This window comes from Vicia villosa, unplaced genomic scaffold, assembly GCF_029867415.1.
Source record: "Vicia villosa cultivar HV-30 ecotype Madison, WI unplaced genomic scaffold, Vvil1.0 ctg.001462F_1_1, whole genome shotgun sequence".
In the NCBI taxonomy this organism is placed as follows: domain Eukaryota; kingdom Viridiplantae; phylum Streptophyta; class Magnoliopsida; order Fabales; family Fabaceae; genus Vicia; species Vicia villosa.
Window position 1 is genome coordinate 1 of NW_026705624.1, and position 21,727 is coordinate 21,727.

Here is a 21,727-nt window from a genome sequence, read left to right on the forward strand (position 1 = left end):
GTACCTGATTTTTGTGCAGTGTTGAGTCTCTGCTAATCATGTGATATTCAGAAGACTTCTTGAACAAAAATCTTGGAATTTTGAATTGTGAAAGATTGATTTGATTGATGGCACAAAACACTGAGAATTGTACTGCCAGCAGTTTGGCTGTCGACTGACTGTTCAGGTATTGACGTAGTAGTTAGAGTGAAAAATCAACAGTCAAAGTTAATTTTCTTTTTTGTTGTTTTGTTTTTGTTTTATGTGAAAAATGAAAGTTTATTTACATGACTTGTTAGAAAAACACAGACATAATAAATAACTAATATTTACGGTATGCAGGCAAAATTACCGATAATAACCCTGAAAATCATTTAATGCACAGAAATAGGAATATTTGACTGGCAGAAAACACACAAAATTATCTTAGTAACTAAGCAATATTATGACAAATAGTACAACATTTAATACTGACAGTACAAATATCACATACTATATTGAACAGTACGACGAATAAACGGTACATTTAAGAAATAAGAAATACGGCAAATTTTAAGAATGACGATTAATGACCCATGCTATGAACAATAACATGTAGATGATTGGGAGCATAACCATTGCAGGTCCACACTCCTCAGGACTATGCAGGCAGAAGAAAGTCATGATCACCGTAGCAATGGTGATGACTGTAAGAAACAGTGTCTCTATCCACTTTGCCATTCTTGTCAGGGAAGAAGAGAAAGGATGGATTATGAAGTAGAAATTTGAGAGATGAATTGGAATTTGATGTGAGATTTTATGAAAGAAAATGAGAGGTATTTATAGAATGGAAAGAAGGAAAGAGACGTTGGGGAATGATGTGATTCCGTACAAAAGGAAAATTTGAGTGGAAGTAAGATTTGAAAGAAAGTGTAGATAGTGTTGGGAAAAGGAGAGATTTGATTTTTGAAAAAGAGATTTGAAAAGATTTTTGCAAATATTGGAATATAGTACAAAAATTAGTGGGAAACAAAAGATAATAATAATCTATTTGTTACCAGTACAGTCTGAGCTTCCTGATTCTGCGCCTGCAAAAAGATTTAACTCTGTACCAATTGTGTCAGTACTATTTATCTGTAAATAAATAAATAGCATGTGTGAAGTAATAAACAGTATTTGGTGTTTGCGTAAGAATAAATTCAACTGCAAGCCAAATTACTGTATAAGAAAGATTCTAAAAACTAAGTATTTCATATGTCAGGATATTTGTTAAAATAAAAATCCATGATTATATGAGACCCTTAATTTTTAGATTGGAGTTTTCTTGAAAAATATGTGGGCAAATTTTGGGGTATAACACAATGCAATTTCCTTTTCAGGAAATATATAAAGAGTACGCATAATTCAGCGCTCAGAAGCTTTGTCTCAAGGGTTCAGCATGCAACATCAGAACATGGTCTGGCAAGACATCAGAAGATGGTCGAAGCAGAATCAGAACATGGGTCTATGGAAGCATCAGAAGAACATGAGATCAGAAGCACTGAAGTTCTGATGGTATCACGCTCAGAAGCACTTCAAGGTCAGAAGATCAGAAGATGCTTTGCACCAAGCTGTTTGACTCTGATGATATTCAAACGTTGTATTCACAAACATCAGATCAGAAGGAAGTACACGTGGCAAGCTACGCTGACTGACAAAAGGAACGTTAAAGCTATTAAAGGCTACGTCAGTAGACACAGCGTGAACAAGGCTCGAGGTAGTTGACAAAAGCGTATAACATTAAATGCGATGCTGTACGGAACACGCAAAGCATTAAATGCACTCAACGGTCATCTTCTCCAAACGCCTATAAATATGAAGTTCTGATGAGAAGCAAGGTTAACGATCCTGAACAAAACAACTCCTATTAACTTGCTGAAACTCTGTTCTAATCAAAGCTCAGAATCTTCATCTTCATCAAAGCTCACTACATTGCTGTTGTAATATATTAGTGAGATTAAGCTTAAACGTTAAGAGAAATATCACAGTTTGTGATTATAGCTTTTAAGAAGCAATTGTAATACTCTTAGAATTGATTACATTAAGTTGTAAGGAACTAGAGTGATCGTGTGGATCAGTATACTCTAGGAAGTCTTAGAGGTTATCTAAGCAGGTTGTAACTAGAGTGATCGTGTGGATCAGAATACTCTAGAAAAGTCTTAGAGGGTATCTAAGCAGTTGTTCCTGGAGTGATCAGTGTGTGATCAGAAGACTCTGGAAGACTTAGTTGCTGACTAAGTGGAGAACCATTGTAATCCGTGCGATTAGTGGATTAAATCCTCAGTTGAGGTAAATCATCTCTGCGGGGGTGGACTGGAGTAGTTTAGTTAACAACGAACCAGGATAAAAATAATTGTGCAATTTATTTTTATCTGTCTAGTTTTTAAAGCTACACTTATTCAAACCCCCCCCCCCCCTTCTAAGTGTTTTTCTATCCTTCAATTGGCATCAGAGCGCCGGTTCTAAGGTGCAAGCACTTAACCGTGTTTAGAAAAGATTCAGGAAGAGAAAAACGCTTCAGTAAAAGATGGTTGATGAATCTGCAAAGTCTACACCTGCATCTACATCTGGCTCTGCTGAGCAACACAACGGTAACAATGGTTATACTAGACCGCCGGTATTTGATGGTGAAAATTTTGAATACTGGAAAGATAAACTGGAAAGTTACTTTCTTGGTCTAGATGGTGATCTAAGGGATCTTCTGATGGATGGTTACAAACATCCAGTAAATGCAAGTGGCGTAAAGCTGACAAGGCAAGAAATGAATGATGATCAGAAGAAGCTTTTCAGGAATCATCATAAATGCAGAACTGTTTTGCTGAATGCTATCTCTCATGCTGAGTATGAAAAGATATCTAACAGGGAAACGGCCTATGACATATATGAGTCCTTGAAAATGACTCATGAAGGAAATGCTCAAGTCAAGGAGACTAAAGCTCTCGCTTTAATCCAGAAGTATGAAGCCTTCAAGATGGAGGATGATGAAGACATTGAAAAGATGTTTTCAAGATTTCAAACTCTTACTGCTGGATTGAGAGTTCTTGACAAGGGATACACCAAGGCTGATCACGTAAAGAAGATCATCAGAAGCTTACCCAGAAGATGGGGTCCTATGGTGACTGCATTCAAGATTGCAAAGAATCTGAATGAAGTTTCTCTGGAAGAGCTTATCAGTGCCTTGAGAAGCCATGAAATAGAGCTGGACGCAAATGAGCCTCAAAAGAAAGGTAAGTCTATTGCATTAAAATCCAATATCAAAAAATGCACTAACGCTTTTCAGGCTAGAGAAGAAGATCCTGAAGAATCAGAATCTGAAGAAGAAGATGAACTGTCCTTGATCTCCAGAAGGCTAAATCAACTCTGGAAGACCAAGCAAAGGAAGTTCAGAGGCGTCAGAAGTTCAAAGAAATTTGAACGTGGAGAATCTTCTGATGACAGAAGATTTGACAAGAAGAAGGTCATGTGCTATGAATGCAATGAGCCTGGACACTTCAAGAATGAATGTCCAAAACTTCAGAAGGAAAATCCCAAGAAGAAGTTTCATAAGAAGAAAGGTCTTATGGCAACCTGGGATGAGTCAGAAGATGATTCAGACTCTGAAGATGAGCAGGCTAACTGTGCGCTGATGGCGACAGAAGATGACGGATCAGAATCTACATCAGAATCAGATTCTGAAGAGGTATTTTCTGAACTTACTAGAGATGAGTTAGTTTCCGGTCTAACTGAACTTCTGGAATTCAAGTCTCAGATTAGTCTCAAATACAAAGAGCTGAAAAAGCTATTTGAATTTGAAACAAAGAAGCTTGAGTTGGAGAATTCTGAATTAAAAGAAAAACTTTTAAAATTATCCAATAATGTTGGATCTCCTTCTGATTCAGAAAAATCCACTCCTAGTCTAAACCATATTCTGAAAGAATATGATTTAAGTTTCAGGAAGTTCTTATCTAGAAGTATTGACAGAAGTCAACTAGCTTCTATGATATATGCTGTGTCTGGAAACAAAAGAGTTGGCATTGGTTTTGAGGGTGAAACCCCATACAAACTTGAACCTGTTGATGAAATGAAATTCACATACAAGCCATTGTATGATCAGTTCAAGTATGGCCACTCCCATGATATTAGGCACACTTCACATGCTCAAAGTTTTCACATAACACACACCAAAAAGCATGTGACACAACCTAGGAAATATCATGAAACTCACATTAAGAATTATCATGCTGTTCCTCCTTTTGCTTACAATGTTAAACCTAAGTTCAATCAGAACTTGAGGAGATCTAACAAGAAAGGACCCAAGAAGAATTGGGTACCAAAGAAAAAGACTATTTCTTTTGCAGATTCTCTTGGCGACAAAGAAGATAAAAGTCAACATGTCATGTCACCTGGACTCAAGTTGGTCTCAACACTTGAAGGGAAGAAGGATTGTCTTCCAAGTTCTGGTACTTAAATCTGTTGAAGAAACTATGTTTGTAGGAGATCAGAAAAGAAAGCTTATTAGTCTTGGAACCATCTGTTTTGTTTGTCTCTAAAGCAATGATGTTTCGTTCTTATTTATTCTGAATGCTCTAAATGCCACAGAATATACAATATTGAAACATTGATTGTGGACGAATCAATAAATATCTGGTTTGATGATAAACTTGTTTCTGATGAAACAAAGCAGCTTAAGAATTTCTGCAGATACAGTTTTGTCTTATCAGAAGCTGCAGAACAAAGAAGTGAATTTCCAGAAGCTGTGTATATCAGAAGTAATGGATCAAAAGATCATTCAGATTTATATCAGCACACTTCAGAAGGAGTGTTTCCAAAAGAGAAACTTGATCAGATCAGAAGCAGTGATCAGAATCTGAAGGCGTAAAGTCTATTCTGAAATTTACAGCTGTCATCTATTATCTGATGGTGAACACGTGTCTGTACGGTTAGTACAAAGCGTGCAGTTGAAAAGACGCCGACCTAGGTAACTGTTATAAATCATTTCATTTACCACGTTCTCTCTCCTTACGTCACTCATCATTTAATAAAATTGATTTCTTTTGATTCTGGAACTGTTCAGTTTATATTTCTTAGTATTTTCTTTTTCAAATCCGTCTCTATATATTCTTTTCAAATCATCTCATATATTTTTTTTTCCGCTCCGTGTCTCTCTTTCTTCTTGCATACTCTCTTTTGAAATCTTCTTTGTCGTTTCTAAAACCCTAACCGAAAACCCAGAATTTGTTCCTCTTTGTTGTTCGTTCTGTTTCAATGGCTGCTTCCTCATCTCAAATTGTTGGTTCATCTACTCTTCTCCATATTCATAATGAAACAAACCAGGAACTCACCCCTGTTGTTGCATGCTCCATTCCTAAAGATGAATTGGAAGTTCTGTGTGAACTCATGGTTGACTTTGACAACATTGAAGAAAACCAATTTCACCTTAAAGAAGACATCATCTTTCAAGGATGGACCTCGTTGTTTGCTGAGTTCGTTGGTCCAGTTTATCCGGATCTTGTCAAGGAGTTCTGGGCACATGCTGTGGTTGCTCCAAAATCTATACTTTCTTTCGTCCATGGAAAGTTTGTTGTTATTACTGAAAACATCCTAAGAATGATGTTTGATCTGAAAAACCCTGAAGGGGTTTTTGAGTTTGATCAAAGGGCAGATTTGGGAGATGTTCTATCCACTCTCTATCCAAATGTCAAGAAAACAAAATACGTCAAGGATTTGAGAGATGTCTACAGAATCTGGACAAAGATCCTTCTTGGGTGCTTCTACCATAGGAAAGGAACACATGCCTCGGATTTCATCAATAATGATCAAAGGTATATTCTTTATTGCATTGCCACTCAGAAGAAGGTTGATGCGATTTACATTATCTTCAACCATATGTGGAAAGCAGTAAAGGATTCCAGAAACGCTTTCAGAAAAGAAAATGGTGGAACAATCATTCCTTTTGGTAGAATTATTACAAACCTTCTGGTGCATTCCAAGATTGTTGAGAGTCTGGAGTCTGAAGGTATTATCAAAGACCTTGCTGTCACCTCTGGAGCCTGTCTGAATGCTTTTTCTTTAAAGAAGATGAAAATAATTGACACTATCCTCAAAGTTCCTCAACCTCTAGCTGGAACAAGAATCAGAAGAAAACCAGTTCTAGCTGACTTTGAAACCTTCTTCAATAGTGAGGTACCTGAAGTCAGAACTAAGTATCTGAAGTCACAAAAAGAGGATAAGAGTCTTAAAGATCAAGACAAAGGTGCTCCTATTAAAGTGAATCGTAAGAAGGAAGAAAGAACCAAAAGAAAGTTTGATCATCCCTCCTTTAATCAAGTGAAGGTTGCAAAGAAAGTTGCTGCTACCACTAAAAATGAAGTAGTCCCAGAAGAAGTGATTGCAAAAGTTGTTAAGGCCGTATCTGCTGATTTTAAGAAGAATAAGAAGGAAGCTGAGAAGAAGAAAAAGAAGAAGAAGTCAAATAACAATGATGAGATTGTTGAAATTGTTAAGAAAAAGATAACCAGAAAAAGGAAGATGATTATTCAAAGCTCAGATGAAGAAAATGCTGCTCAAGAGGCTGAGAATCAACCAGAAGTTCTGGCTTATGTCAGAAGGAAAGAAATCTCTAGAGGCAAAGCAAAGATTATTGAAGAACCGAAGAGTAAAAAGCAGAAGAAGACTGAGGATGTGGCCAAAGCTTTTCTGAGAGGTTCCAAAGGTATATGCATTTCTGAACCTGATTCTGTTCCTGCTGTTCGTTCAGAAGTTGCACCAATAGAGGTTGTCCCTACACCTGAACCAGAAAAAGCCACATCAGAATCACCGGTTTTTGTCCATGTTCTTACACCTCCATCTTCTCATGCAACCAAACCCAATTCTCCTTCTCTCTCACCAATTCCAGATGCCTCCATCCCTTCTCCTTCATCCTCAACTAACTTTGTTTCTGACCAAGCTGCTGATGATCATGTTTTGGATATACCACCCATTCAAACTCTCTTTCCATCTCAACCTTCTCTCAATGCCACCTTTGAACATACTCCCTCCACCTCTCAAAACAATCTCTGTGATTCTCCTCTTCCAACCTCTGCATCACATGAGCAGCTGCTCCGTGATTGCAACTACACTCCCAAGCCTCGTCCTGAAGCTGAAGTAGTAGTGTTAGATTCTGATACTGAAGCAGAATCTTCTTATAGGTTGGATAGAGAACCTCATCCGTACTTCACTTCCAACCCTGCCTTTTCAAAAACCCAAATAAAATTTCGCCCTGTATACCCTATTGGTGTAGTTTTTGAAAACATAAAGAGGAATCTCAGAAGTATCTTTGATACTCTCAGAATTGCTGAAAGTTCTGGATTGAATGATGTTGCTATGCGGAACTTCTGGAGGATCCTTCGCAGAGAATCAGATGCTCTGTTTTTAGAACTTCAGGAAGCCTGTGTAGCTGCTGCCCCACGGCCTCGTGGAATTCTGAGGAATTATGAAGACTTCTGGTTTGCTAGTCTCAAAGGAAGACATCTGTTGGAAGAGAAGCCCTTCTTGGATGAGATGGAACAATTAAGACTGGCTGCTGAAATGGAAGCAAATCCATGCAGGGATATTGTTATCTTTATTCCTGATTATCCTGTTCTGCTCGGAGACTTCAAGACTCTCTTTGACTATCTGAGGGAAAACCCTTCTGAGAAAGACCCAAGCTTGGTCATTCCAGAAGTTGTTGACCCACCAGAAGTTGAAGGTCCTTCTGCTCCCAGGAATCTAGCTGCCATTCTTCAGGCACTTGAGAATGGAGACTCGGAAATTCCTGCTGCAGAATATGGAGATGCTTCTATGCAAGAAGCAGATGCTGAAGATCATGTTGCTGAATCAGATCCTGTTGAGGAAATCCCTGCAAATGATCTATCCATGGAAGCTACAGATCAAGTTGCTATTCCTGTGGTTGAAAGCGGTGAAGCTTCTTCTGATGAATCTTCTCGTCTTGCAAGGACTCTGGAAGAAATTCAGAAGAGACAGGATGAGCAAAGCTCACTCAATGATAAGTATAACGCTTTCATGGTGAGGCAAGAAGGACACAACAATGAGGTTAAAGAGATGCTGGCCAAGATCTTGTCAAGGCTAGGGCCATCTTAGATTGAGTCTGTGTTGTTTCTTTCTTTTCGTTGCATCTGTCTTTGTGCATCTGATCTTACTTATCCTCATGTACTTCTGTACCTGCTGTTTGAACTTCAATGAAATCATCTCCTTCCTCTGTGTGTTTCGTTTTGTTTGTCTCTGAATCTTTTTTGCTTTTTTGATGATATGACAAAAAGGGGGAGAAAGATAAATGATAAATGATTTGATTTAGTCAGTTGCTATTTACTAACCAGAACTGCAAGCTCTATATGGTTTAAGTGTTTTGCAGGTATAAAGAAGTGAAGAGAATCTTCAAAGCAAACACAAGAAGCAAAACCATAAGAAGTGTTATTCTGTAAAAAGAATAAGCTCATGGAAATTGAAGCAAGCTGAGTGCTGTCAAGCTTCAGAAATCAGGAGCAAGAAAGAAGAATGAATCAGAAGCACTGATAATAGAATTTGATCCATATATGTCTATTTTCTCTGACAAAATTCTATTTGCTCTGATACATTATTTCAGCCTATATGGCTCTGATACATATCATGTGTTCAAATATACATTTTATGTTCTGACTCGTTCATGCTGACTTTTGTCGTTTAGTTTTTGTTCTGTAACATTTCAGGATGTAGAGATGCTCTGATGATGCTCTGGTACATTCAACAATGTTCTGATACAAATCTAGCATGAAGTGATGTTGGTAGAAATTCAAAGCTCTGAAGCTATCCGAGGGAAGCAGAAATCAGAAGCTGTGAATGTTCTAAAAGATCCAGAAAACTCAAGTTCTGAAGCTGTCCTAAATGGAAGTAGAAATCAGAAGCTGTGAATGTTCTGAAGATCAAAGAAATTCAAGTTCTGAAGCTGTCCTAAATGGAAGCAGAAATCAGAAGCTGTGAATGTTCTGAAGATCAAAGAAATTCAAGTTCTGAAGCTGTCCTAGATGGAAGCAGGAATCAGAAGCTGTGAGTGTTCTAGGGATCTAAAGAAATTCTAGTTCTGAAGCTGTCCAATGGAAGCAGAAGTCAGAAGCTATGAATTCTCTAAAGACAGAAGCTTATGTGATCGTTTCTACCGAAATAATCAGGGAAGTCTTTTATTAAAGTTCTTCGAGTATTTATTTCAGGGGGAGATTATTTATCTCAGGGGGAGATTGTTAATCTCAGGGGGAGACATATTCATATGCTTATGCTATAGCTGTGTAATTTGTCTTTTGCCGTCTGCTCTTTCTGATCGCAAATTCATATCATTTATATATGTTTTTGTCATCATCAAAAAGGGGGAGATTGTTAGAACAAGATTTGTTCTGATCAATTATCTTAGTTTTGATGATAACAATAATATGAATTTTGCTTAAGATAATATGGTACTCTAATCCAATGCAATTTCCTTTTCAGGAAATATATAAAGAGTACGCATAATTCAGCGCTCAGAAGCTTTGTCTCAAGGGTTCAGCATGCAACATCAGAACATGGTCTGGCAAGACATCAGAAGATGGTCGAAGCAGAATCAGAACATGGGTCTATGGAAGCATCAGAAGAACATGAGATCAGAAGCACTGAAGTTCTGATGGTATCACGCTCAGAAGCACTTCAAGGTCAGAAGATCAGAAGATGCTTTGCACCAAGCTGTTTGACTCTGATGATATTCAAACGTTGTATTCACAAACATCAGATCAGAAGGAAGTACACGTGGCAAGCTACGCTGACTGACAAAAGGAACGTTAAAGCTATTAAAGGCTACGTCAGTAGACACAGCGTGAACAAGGCTCGAGGTAGTTGACAAAAGCGTATAACATTAAATGCGATGCTGTACGGAACACGCAAAGCATTAAATGCACTCAACGGTCATCTTCTCCAAACGCCTATAAATATGAAGTTCTGATGAGAAGCAAGGTTAACGATCCTGAACAAAACAACTCCTATTAACTTGCTGAAACTCTGTTCTAATCAAAGCTCAGAATCTTCATCTTCATCAAAGCTCACTACATTGCTGTTGTAATATATTAGTGAGATTAAGCTTAAACGTTAAGAGAAATATCACAGTTTGTGATTATAGCTTTTAAGAAGCAATTGTAATACTCTTAGAATTGATTACATTAAGTTGTAAGGAACTAGAGTGATCGTGTGGATCAGTATACTCTAGGAAGTCTTAGAGGTTATCTAAGCAGGTTGTAACTAGAGTGATCGTGTGGATCAGAATACTCTAGAAAAGTCTTAGAGGGTATCTAAGCAGTTGTTCCTGGAGTGATCAGTGTGTGATCAGAAGACTCTGGAAGACTTAGTTGCTGACTAAGTGGAGAACCATTGTAATCCGTGCGATTAGTGGATTAAATCCTCAGTTGAGGTAAATCATCTCTGCGGGGGTGGACTGGAGTAGTTTAGTTAACAACGAACCAGGATAAAAATAATTGTGCAATTTATTTTTATCTGTCTAGTTTTTAAAGCTACACTTATTCAAACCCCCCCCCCCTTTCTAAGTGTTTTTCTATCCTTCATTAGCCTCCAAAAATTCATTCTTTAAAAAGATAATTTCACCAGCTGAGTCAAAATCCATGGAAAGGGTTAGCCTCCAAAAAATCAGTCTTTTAATAGATAAATCCTCCAGCAGAGTAAAATTCCCCAAAGAGTCAGCCTCAACCTTGGGCCTAATACAAGGCATGAAATAATGACTTCCCCAGTTAAGAGTCAGCCACAACCTTGGGCTTTATACAAGGCACAAAATAGAGTCTCCCTAAGTAGAGTCAGCCATAATTATGGGCTTTGTACAGAACACCAAATAAAATCCATCAAATAAATGCTCTCCAGCTAGAGCCAGCCTCAATTCTAGGTTTTGTACAGAACACAAAAACTCTTTAGTTTAAATCCATCCCCAGTGGAGTTATCTCCCAAAGTCAATAAAATCAATCAAAAGCCTCAAGCTTGGGCCTCATGCAAGCCAGCTAAAAATCAAATCTTTCAAACAGTAGGAAGACATAACTTATCTCTATAGAAAGATATTCCTCCTATCTCACCATATTCAAACAAACATTTCAATTTCAATTTCAATTTCAATTTTAAACATTCTCCTATTTAGGACTTTGAAAGGCATGCTCTGAGGCAAACAAACCCAGACTTGTACACTTTCCCTAATTTGGATGAGAATCCTTCTTTCATTCAAGAGGCATGTTGGCTGTCATACTTGATCAACCAAGTAGGCTCCCTCTCTTAATGAAATGAATTCAGCTTTTCTGTCACTTTAAAATGTTTGTGGTGGAATAGTGGAAATACCTCTCTATAAAGATGACTTCATGTCTCTTTACTATAAACAGAGATTTAATTCTAGCTTCAACCTTGAGCTTTAAGCAAGGCAACAAAAATAATTAATTTCCCTAATTAGTTCCCCGAACTACAAAAAGCTCTGACTTCCATTAGGGATATGTAGGCATGAGGTTCACAAGGAATCTCAGCGAGCTAATAAAAAACCAAAAATAGTCTGTCTGTCTGTCTTCTTTTCAATTCAATTCACACTCCTTCTCCTAACACAAAGGAGAAACTTTCCCAATAATTAGCAACAAACACAATCACATTGACACAGAGAAGGTTCCCGTAGAGTACTACGGATATGTAGGGTGCTTAAACTCTTCCCTATGTATAACCGACCTCCCGGACTCCAGAATTTCTAGTCTAGGTGAATCCCCACACTTAGCAAACTCCTAGGGTTTATTTAAGATCTTTTTCCTCTTTCCTACTCGTTAGGATAATTAAAAAGTTCGTGTGATATCGTAGGAAGATTTGAAACAAAATTCATCCCGCCACGGGCGCTTCCTCCTTCCAAATTTCGCGTGAAGGGTCTAGCGTGCCGTCCTCCCAAGTGAAACGGGGAGGTAAAGAAAACGTCGACCACAAGAGGCACTTTTTTATGAGAAAGATACCACAACGGAAAGGTATTGCAGGGAGGATGAACGAGACTCTAATAGAGAAGGCAAAGTGCATTTGGTTGAATGTTGATCTTTTAAAATGTTTTTGGACAACAACACTCAATATTGTTAGAACATACAAATCAAATTAAGGTTTATCAATGGAGAAAATGAACAATTGAAGAAGATGAAGATTAAAGAAATTGAGAGAAAAATAAGAGAGAGAGAGAGAGAGTAATTGAGGGTGAGTGGACAAATTGGCATTAACTACAATAGGAGTAGTGAGCCCCTTATATAGTACAAGTTACAAAATAATTGGAACTAACAAAACATCCAAAACAAAAAACAGAAAAAAACATCTAAGCTTCAGTGTAACCGGTTATGGCAAACAGCATAATCGGTTATGCTACTACAACAATGCTAGTAAATTTGTTTCACGAGTTCGTAACTGGTTACGGCAAACAGCGTAACCGGTTACGCCAACTGAAGTGTCAAAAAACAACAGTTTCAACACACCACCTCACTTTAGTTGGCCCAAGTCAAGCATGCTCAAACTCATCTTTAGCCTCTTGAACACTTCATTTGTCACCCTCTTGGTCAACAAATCAGCCACCTGGTCTTCGCTTTGACAATATCCCAATTGTAACTTTCCATCGCTCACTAACTCCCTCAGATAATGAAACCGCATCTCTATATGCTTTCTCCTTCCGTGTGCAATCAGATTCTTTGCAAGATTAATCGCAGAAACATTATCAACAAGGATGTAATAGCCTCACCCTCATTGCTACTAAGCTCCTTCAATAGATTCATAAGTCACATGGCTTGACAAGCACACAACGACGCCACAATATACTCGACCTCACAAGATGAGAGTGCTACCACCGGTTCCTTTTTCGAACACCAAGAGATTGTGTCCTACCAAACATAAAGATGTATCCAGCTGTTGACTTTCTATCATCTTTATCACCACACCAATTGGAATCGGTGAAACCAAGTAAATAACACTTTCGGCCTGTATCTGATGCCGGAAAGAGAATTCCACATCCAAGAGTTCCTTTAACATATCTAAGGATCTTCTTGACTGCTCCCATATGAGACACCTTAGGTTTCTCCATGAATCTACTCGCAATATCGACGCTAAATGCCAAGTCCGGTCGCGTATTGCACAAATACCGCAATGATCCAATCAATCTCCGATATTGATTTGGACCAACATCTTGCTCATCCTCACTCTTGGATAGCTGTAGCCTTTCCTCACATGGTGTAATGGCAACATTACAATGCTCTATTTCACACCTCTTCAAGATTTCAAGTGCATACCTCATTTGGTGCATGAGCAGTCCCATTTTTGACCTTTGGAACTCTATGCCAAAGAAGTATCTCATAATCCCAAGGTCCGTCATCTCAAATTCACTCATGAGTTCCTTCTTGAACCTTGAGATACTATTCTCACAGCTACTGGTAATCAAGAGATCATCCATATATAAGCAAAGAATTATCACACCATCATTAGCATCTGATCTCACATACACGCCATGTTCGAACACACACCGCTTGAAACCAATATTAACAAGAAAGCCATCTATGCGTTTGTTCCAAGCTCTTGGAGCTTGTTTCAAACCATATAAAGCTTTATGCAACTTGTAGTATCGCATCTCTTGATTCTTCACTACAAATCCGGGGGCTGCCCAACATAAACCTCCTCATCAAGTGGACCATTCAAAAATGCAGATTTGACATCCATTTGATAAACGCTCCAATTGTTGTTGTTTGCAATACTAACAACCAAACGGATGATCTCACGCCTAGCCACAGGTACAAACACCTCCTCAAAGTCTATTCCTTCACATTGCAAGAACCCTTTCGCTACCAATCGAGCCTTATACTTGATTATTTCTCCTTTTGGGTTTGCTTTCATTTTATAGACCCAACACACACCAATCGATTTCTTACCATGAGGTAGATCAACCAACTCCCAAGTTCCATTCTTCTCAATTGATTCCAGCTCCTCTTTCATTGCACAAATCCATTTTAGATCACTTAGAGCCTCCTCCGTGTTCACCGGTTCGGATTCAGCCATAAGCGTAAAATGGACGAAATCACCTTCATTATTGACATTGTTATCTTGGAATCTTTCGCACTCTTGGAGTCTCAAAGGCAACACCCTTTGCCTTGTTGATCTTCTACGATTTTCCTCAGTTTGAACATCATTCGAGGGCTGCAGAACAACTTCGGGAGTGACTGGATCATCAAAAAACAGTGTTGTAGAGGCTCTGTTCTGCTCGTAACCAGTTATGCCAGATTGCACTGGCTGGCCGTAACCGGTTACACTGTGTTCTGCATAAATCCTGTTCTGTTTTTTCCTGCTCGTAACCGGTTACGCCAGTTTGTACTGGCTTGCCGTAACCGGTTACAGTGTTGCTGCTACTATTTTCTTCAAAAATAACATCCCGACTGATCAGAATCTTCTGATTTCTCTATTTCCAGTGATTCCTGGTAAACATACACTAGTGTTCCAAAATATTAAATGTATTTTGGTAACTTGCAGGATCGACTAGATTGATCCTAAGGACATGTGTCTAAAAGTTTATGATTGTTATGACTGAGTTCATAGTTTAAAGGAATACTTCGAATGTAAAACTAATATAAAGACAAGGCAGTATGTAAAGACAAAATCTAAATAAAAGACTTAAAAGGCTTCGATGAAAATTATAGAAGACAAGACTCAAAAAGAAAATATATGTAAATAACTTGAATTTGTAAAATTGAGATAAATGTAAATTACAAATGGTGTTACACGTACATTCTCAATGACAACTCTTTCTCTTTCACTTGGTACTTGAGCGATTTTTTAAGTGATTTGTACAAAATGAACACCCCTGAATCCTACTATTAAGATCCCTATTTATACTATATCGACCCTAACGGTCTTATTCTAATATAACGTCACATTGTCCTTTTGCATGCGCTTCGGTTTCCTGATGCTTCCACGTGTCTTTCTAACCAAATGAATCACTTTGAAATTCGAAATATTCCTGCTCGAAGATCTGAAATGCGAAGCAACATGACTTTGCCAACACGTATCTTTCAAAAATACTTCGAAATATCCTAAGTCTTTCGTCTCTTCGACTTCGAGGATATTACAACCCATGCCTTGCTTCAACTTAGAAAAAACTTTGACGTAAAGAAACTTAGAAACAGTCTTATAAAGCTATTTTTCTCTTCGAAGCGTACATCATTTTTTTGTAACTTCTATTTATCAAAATCTCCAGCTAACAAATTGCCCTTAATAAATGTCTATTTCGAAAGACATGTAGAAATAGTCATTTTCTTGACATTACAGATTTCGAAAAACTGAATCCTTTGTTTTTCTGTGGTTTTAAATTTTTAGAAATTTGAAGGGGCTAAACTTCAGTCCTTTAAATAGTGATCTTTGTCACTTCTGAAGCTTTTCTTTTTTCTTTTTCACGAAACTTGCTTCTCTTTTCTTGTTCTGAAACAACCCATTTCTTTTTCTTCATCATCGTCAACCATCTTGATTATCAATGGCTTCCAGTGACCAGCAACTCAAACAAACATAAACTGAAGAAGCTTCTCAAGGGGTTCTGAAGATTTAAAAACCTGTATTGGTTGGGAACCAAGAGTATATCCCAGAACCTCCTTACTTGAAGAGAAACGTAGAATTTACGCCTCTTAGGTAATTATCCCTTTTAAAATTTCTGGTGAAGTGCATGCATTTATAGGTCCGCTTCCTGGTCCTAATGCACATCTGCATTCTGAGTTTTTTCCTACTTATCATAAGACTAGGCCTTTAGTTAGTAAGAACAAACTAGATGATAAGGGCAAACTTCTTTTTATTGAGAATGTAGGAAAAGATTATGCTGGGTCTTTGACTGGAGCTTCAATAGCTCAAGAAAACATTCGATTAGAATATATGACCAATACCCTTAAGGTGTTTAGGGTTATTCCTTTAGCAAAGGATCCTGAATCGTATTATTCTTGGTTAGAGAAACTTGAGTCGAAGAAAGCTCAATTCTAGAAAGAATTAGGGATTTATGACTTAATTCAGTTGTCGAAGACTGGATTAGAGTATAATCAACCCATGCTGGTAGCGTCCATATACTTCTGGGACGCAACTCATAATACTTTCCATCTCCCATGTGGAATGGTTACCCCTACCTTATTCGATGTAGCTTCTATTACTGGGCTTCACCCATTAGGAGAGGATTTCGACCCCAATTACATTGATACTGACACTATCAAATTTGGCGAGAGCAAAGCCACTTACACCGTATTCACTGTGAAACATCACAACAAAGATAGTGATGATGTTTCTGACGAAGAACATATTGCTTTTCTGGCGCTTTGGCTCTCAATGTGCGTCTTTTGCTCGAGATCATTACAGGTGGCGAAGAGGTATCTTGCCTTGGAGAATCAACTTAATTCTGGAAGGATGTTAGACTTGAGCCAAATGATCCTTGGGTATCTCTATGAATGCCTTGGTGAATCTGCTGATCTTCTGAGAGCTTACGAAGCTGGGACTTATCTACTCTTTGTTGGACCCTTTTGGCTGTTGCAATTGTGGTTAAATGCCACTTTCGAGACTGTTTTGCCGAAGAAAGGATTAGTTGATGAAAATGATGAGGCCATCAAGAACAGAACAATAGAAGGAACAAGGTTAACCTACTTAACCCCTAGGACGAAGGAGGTCAACTGCCTGAAGCCTTTCAAGCCTACATAATGATGTTTGCAAAGCATTATCGATTTGGTCCTTCGATGGCTCCTTTTGTCGAGAGGAAAGTAGGCCCAGAATAGTTTACTCGAGAATTTCCCGCCCCTTTACCAAAACAACAGGCTGAGTCTATGGCCATTTGGGAGGCATTTTTGATTCCTTAAATATTGTCTCATAGGCTACGAATTACGAAGAGCAACTACGGCCACCTCAGCTATCAACCAAATCATGTTTCGAGACAATTTGGACTTATCCAACTCCATCCTAAGTGTATGTATGATAAGAAGGGCCACCTGTGTCTGTACTCTATGTTCTCGACTGAAGAAAGTTTTGAATCAAAGACTGCAAGATACATTGGCATCACCTCTCTCACTCCCATCTCTTTTAGACCTTCATTTTATTCTACTATGGAATTCCACAAATGGTGGTCGGAATATTATCAACAACAAATTTTTGATGTTCCAACCCTGTCGAAAGAACTAACTGCACCTTTCGCTTCTACGCAGGAGTGTTTCAAGAAAGGTACTTCGACACATATCAAAGAAATACTAGCGTTCCAAAAGTTCTTTGAAACTGCTTATAGGCCAACTGATCTTAGTCGAACCATTGGTGAGGCAGCTTTCACTTTAAACGAAAATTTTTCTAAAAAACTTGAGAAACTAAAATTGCCCTCATATGTTCTTCCTAAACAACATTATGAAACGACTTTCAAAATATACCCTCCAAAATTCCCTCGATTGCCTAGTGCTGACTTTGGTGTGGCATTCAGTCCCCTATTTCCAGACTGGTTCGTTTGTGGGAATTTTACAAAGATTCTTCACGAAGAATCCAAAAAACACGCCAAATGAGTGGTTCCGACTAAGCATACCTTGGATAGTTTCAAAGGGCATCTTCATATTGGTCTCGAACACGTTTGTGTTCTAACTCCGATACCTGAAGGTGTGGAACTGGAGAATCTTTTCGATCTCTATTATTTTATCTTACTGCAATCCTTTCTCCTAACTTATTTATTTCCTTTACTTAACTGCAGCTCTTAGCCGAAGGCAAAACATCAAAGATTCAACAACCCCTACGCGAAAGCCTGCCACTCTTTCTAAGGACAATAAATCTAGTGAAGATTCCAACAACACCAATAAATCAAAACCTGTGGTAACCATTTTGATTTTTTTAATATATCTGAACTCATTGCTGTGAAACTCTAACATGCCATATTTCAAAATACTCAAAAACCACCTCCCACTCCAAAGCGAAAAGTTGTTCCAGAAAGCATCACACTCGACTCTGATCCTAAAGACCAGTCTCCCCCTCATTCAAAACTGGTAGTCAGGAAGAAACACAAAGCTGCGACTACTTTGGTTCAGGAAAAGGCTTCCGGGACTTTGAAGTTTAGAGCTTCGAATGATCAACAAACATCTGAAGAACATCCCCTAAAGACCATTGGAACTGCAGCGGTTGTCGAAATTCACAATTCTAGTCCAGATAATGCTCACCCCAAGGTGAATTGCACTTCTCATATTAATAGATTGTTTCACTTATTCTAGATTTGAATTGTCTCATGCAATTTGTTTTGTGTAGGATGACATGGGTACTGCTACTTCAAACCTTAAGTTCGACAACCCTTCAACTGACAATCCCTCATCTGGAAATCCTCCCAGTACGTATCTATTTGATTCCTTTCCTCATCTAACAAAGGATTTCCTTTGGAGGACCTAATTATCAACTTAATGATTTTTCTTTTGTAGTTCCTACTCAAGAACAAGTGTTTCAATCTAATCCTTCTGTCAACTCAGATACTGAAAGTGATGATGCTTTAAAGAATCTTCAAAGCACTGGTCATATTGAAGTGGTCCCTCAAGATAACTCATCTCCGGAGATCCCCCATTTAGACCAAGATGTCGAAATGGAAGACAAACCACAACTATCAAATATTGATGAAAGCGATGAACAGTCCTCAGGAAACGAGGGAGATAATCCTATTGGCGAAGACACAACCAAAGATGAATCTTCGAGCCAGCCAGAAATAATGAACGAATCGAACCAACCTTTTGGGACGATTAGTCAACCTGCGACTGCTTCTACCAACACTCATCAAATTCCAACTCAAGCTGAACTGGATAAACTCAAAGCCACAAACCTGCAAGCTTTCTCAAGGCTATGACGAGTGCAATGAGTAGTTCGTCTGATAAGGGTGAGGATTCTTCGACAGCTTCGGGTGAAAAGGCTACATAATCAGCCAGCCAAAGTCTCCTTCCCCAAATAAAAGAGAAAAGATTTGATGTAGACTTGGTTCATGGTGTGAGGAGTAATGTTAACATCTGCTTCTGCCTCAAGGATTTGCTGAAGAAGTTAGATGTATTAATTGTCTCTGAAAAGGTCTCTCAAGTGTTAATTTCATTGGGCTTTTTAATTGACCAACTCCACTCAGATCAACTTCGAAAACAATATGTTTCTCAAAAGATTTCTAATAAAACAAATGTTCAAACTTCTTCGTGGGATGCTGCCAGTGCTTCGAATGTCAAAGTTGAAACTATGCAGATTCAACGCTCAAAGTATGAAGTGGAATATGTAACTATTTAGAAAAACATAAAGTCATGGGAACAACAAATAGAAGATTTGAAGCGAAAGATACAAGTTGGGAAGGATCGTCAGGATGAGATCCAACAACTCGACCAACAAGAGCTAGATGACGAAATAAAAACTGACATTCAACATATCGAAACGGCCCAACAATTGGAGACAGAAATCGAAGAGTTGAAAAGACAACGCATTGTGATTGAGCATCGCCTAGCTGTGCCTGATTCACAATATGCTCAACTGAAGGCTTCTCTTCCTATCGACTTTGATGTTAGCTCATTTAGCACCTTTCAGACTTTTAACTTCAAACTTGTTTTGTGCTTATCTTATTTTATATTCGACTGTTTTCATGGATGATTGTTATTTTGTAATGTAATATGTTGGGATATTTCCATTTTGACGCTTTTTGTTTAAATGCACCATTTTGGCTATGCACTACTTTTCAATGTTATTTCGCCATTATTCTAATTTCTTGTAAGAATGGTTTGTACTTCTTCAAGTATTTTCCATTTACTTTTAGGTTCCTTCGATCCTCAGCTAATTCTTCTATTTCATAAGAATTATTTGAAAACACCTTTAAAATTCGAAAAAGGCCCTTCCCAATGTGGGGACCATTTACCTAAAGCCCGATTCTTTCGATCAATGAGAAAAATAACTTTCCAAACTAAATCATTGACAATAAAAATTTTAACTTTGACCTTTTTGTTATATGCTCTGGCACGCAACCTTTGTTCGTCCAAATCTACCAATTCGTTCGTCATCATTTCCCAATACATATTTGGAGAAATCTCTTCTTGCCTCTGAATCCTGACCGATTGTAAGTAGATTTTGACTGGCAATACTACAACATGTCCAAATGTAAGTTGGAAAGGTGTAGTGTTAGTTGCCTCTTTAGGTAACGTTCGACAACCCAAAGTGCTTGATCTAGAGTTTTATGCCAATTCTTTAGTTTTTTTCCTACATGCTTCTTCATAAGGCCAATTATCACCTTGTTGGCTGCTTCGACCTGGCCATTTTCTTGAGCATAATAAGGTGTAGATGTCAACAATTTGAAACCTGTTTCTTTTGTAAACTCCTGCATTTTTTAACCAGTAAAGACTGATCCTTGGTCTGTTGTTATACTCTCTGGGATTCCAAATCTATAGAGTATGTGTTTTTAATAAATTCAATAACAACCTCTTGATCCATATTTCCTAAAGGTATAGCCTCTACCCACTTTGTAAAATAATCAATCCCCACTAGGATATATCTTTGCCCCTTGGATGAAGTAGGTCAAATTTCTCCAATTAAGTACAATGCCAGCCTCTGAAAGGCCATGGCTTTATAATTGAGTGAAGTTCACTTGCAGGGACATGCTGGATACTTGCATGCATCTAACATTCTTGACATTGTTTAGCAAATTCTACACAATCCTTTAACATAGTAGGCCAATACATTCCATAACTAAATAATAACCATTTCATCTTGTGGCCTGCTTGGTGGTCTCCACAAACGCCATTGTGGACACTAGATAGCGCTAAATAAGCCTCACTTTCCCCTAAGCATTTAAACAAAATTCCTTCAGGAGTTTTCTTGACTAGTTCATTTCCCATTAAGAAATAGGACAATGCTCTGTATTTGGTCTTTCGATCTGTGTTCGTCGAAGGATCTCTGAGGTAGTTGATAATTGGACTCCTCCAATCTATGTCTATTAGATTATCAATAGTCAAGATTTCGAACTCCTCTTGGTTGGCAAAACCTAACTGTGTAGTCTCTAAATCTATTGGAGATAATCTGGTAGCCATTGCTTTCCCTCTAACTTCGACCAACTCTTCCAGTCCTTCTTTTGATACTTTATATCCTGAAGCTATTTGCGCCAAATCATTCGCCTCTTGATTCTTTATCCTGGGGACGTGCTTTATATCCACATATTCAAATTTTTTAAGCAACCTATTTGCCATAATAAAGTACATAATCAATTTCTCCTTAATGCACTTATATTCCTTTGTCAGTTGTTTGATTACTAATTCAGAATCTCCTTCAATTTTGACTCTGGTTGCCCCTAATTCCAACAAAGCTTCAAGTCCTGCAAGCAAGGCTTCATATTCTGATTCATTGTTTGAACACCGAGGGCCTTCGATCCTGCACTTGAGTTTTGTTGGAATTCCTTCAGGAGAAATTATCAGAATTCCAACTCCACTACCATCTTTATGTTTAGGCAGTTCCCCTTGTCGTTCTCGCGTAGGGTACGTCTGCCCCTAATTCCAAATAGAATTAGGATAAATTGTATTGAATGCAAATTGTTCACAAGAGAAGAAGTTACCAATCCCCAACTACAATTATGCAGTAAAATTGAAATCAAACTCTTCTCTTCCCTTGATTCAAGTAGAACCAAGTGATTGTCAACGATCCCGATGAATCTCGATCCTGATCCTTCCTTCCCTATCCTCCGGTTGTTGCTAGCTTGTTGAGC

The 21,727-nt window shown here is 38.2% G+C and overlaps 2 protein-coding genes across 2 annotated transcripts; one reads left to right on the forward strand and one right to left on the reverse strand.

Moving 5' to 3' along the window:
• Positions 1–12,844: 12,844 nt before the first annotated feature.
• On the reverse strand, positions 12,845–13,450 carry LOC131635282 (uncharacterized mitochondrial protein AtMg00810-like). Its single transcript, XM_058905895.1, has one exon. The coding sequence runs from the start codon at positions 13,448–13,450 to the stop codon at positions 12,845–12,847; it is 606 nt and encodes a 201-aa protein (XP_058761878.1).
• Positions 13,451–16,054: 2,604 nt separating this feature from the next.
• Positions 16,055–17,016, forward strand: LOC131635283 (uncharacterized). Its single transcript, XM_058905896.1, has one exon. The coding sequence runs from the start codon at positions 16,072–16,074 to the stop codon at positions 16,708–16,710; it is 639 nt and encodes a 212-aa protein (XP_058761879.1). The 5' UTR covers positions 16,055–16,071; the 3' UTR covers positions 16,711–17,016.
• The last annotated feature ends 4,711 nt before the right edge of the window (positions 17,017–21,727 follow it).

Bases quoted from the DNA above. Each gene is read 5' to 3' on its own strand.
- LOC131635282 (XM_058905895.1), bottom strand. From the start codon at position 13,450: ATGGATGATCTCTTGATTACCAGTAGCTGTGAGAATAGTATCTCAAGG.
- LOC131635283 (XM_058905896.1), top strand. From the start codon at position 16,072: ATGCTGGTAGCGTCCATATACTTCTGGGACGCAACTCATAATACTTTC.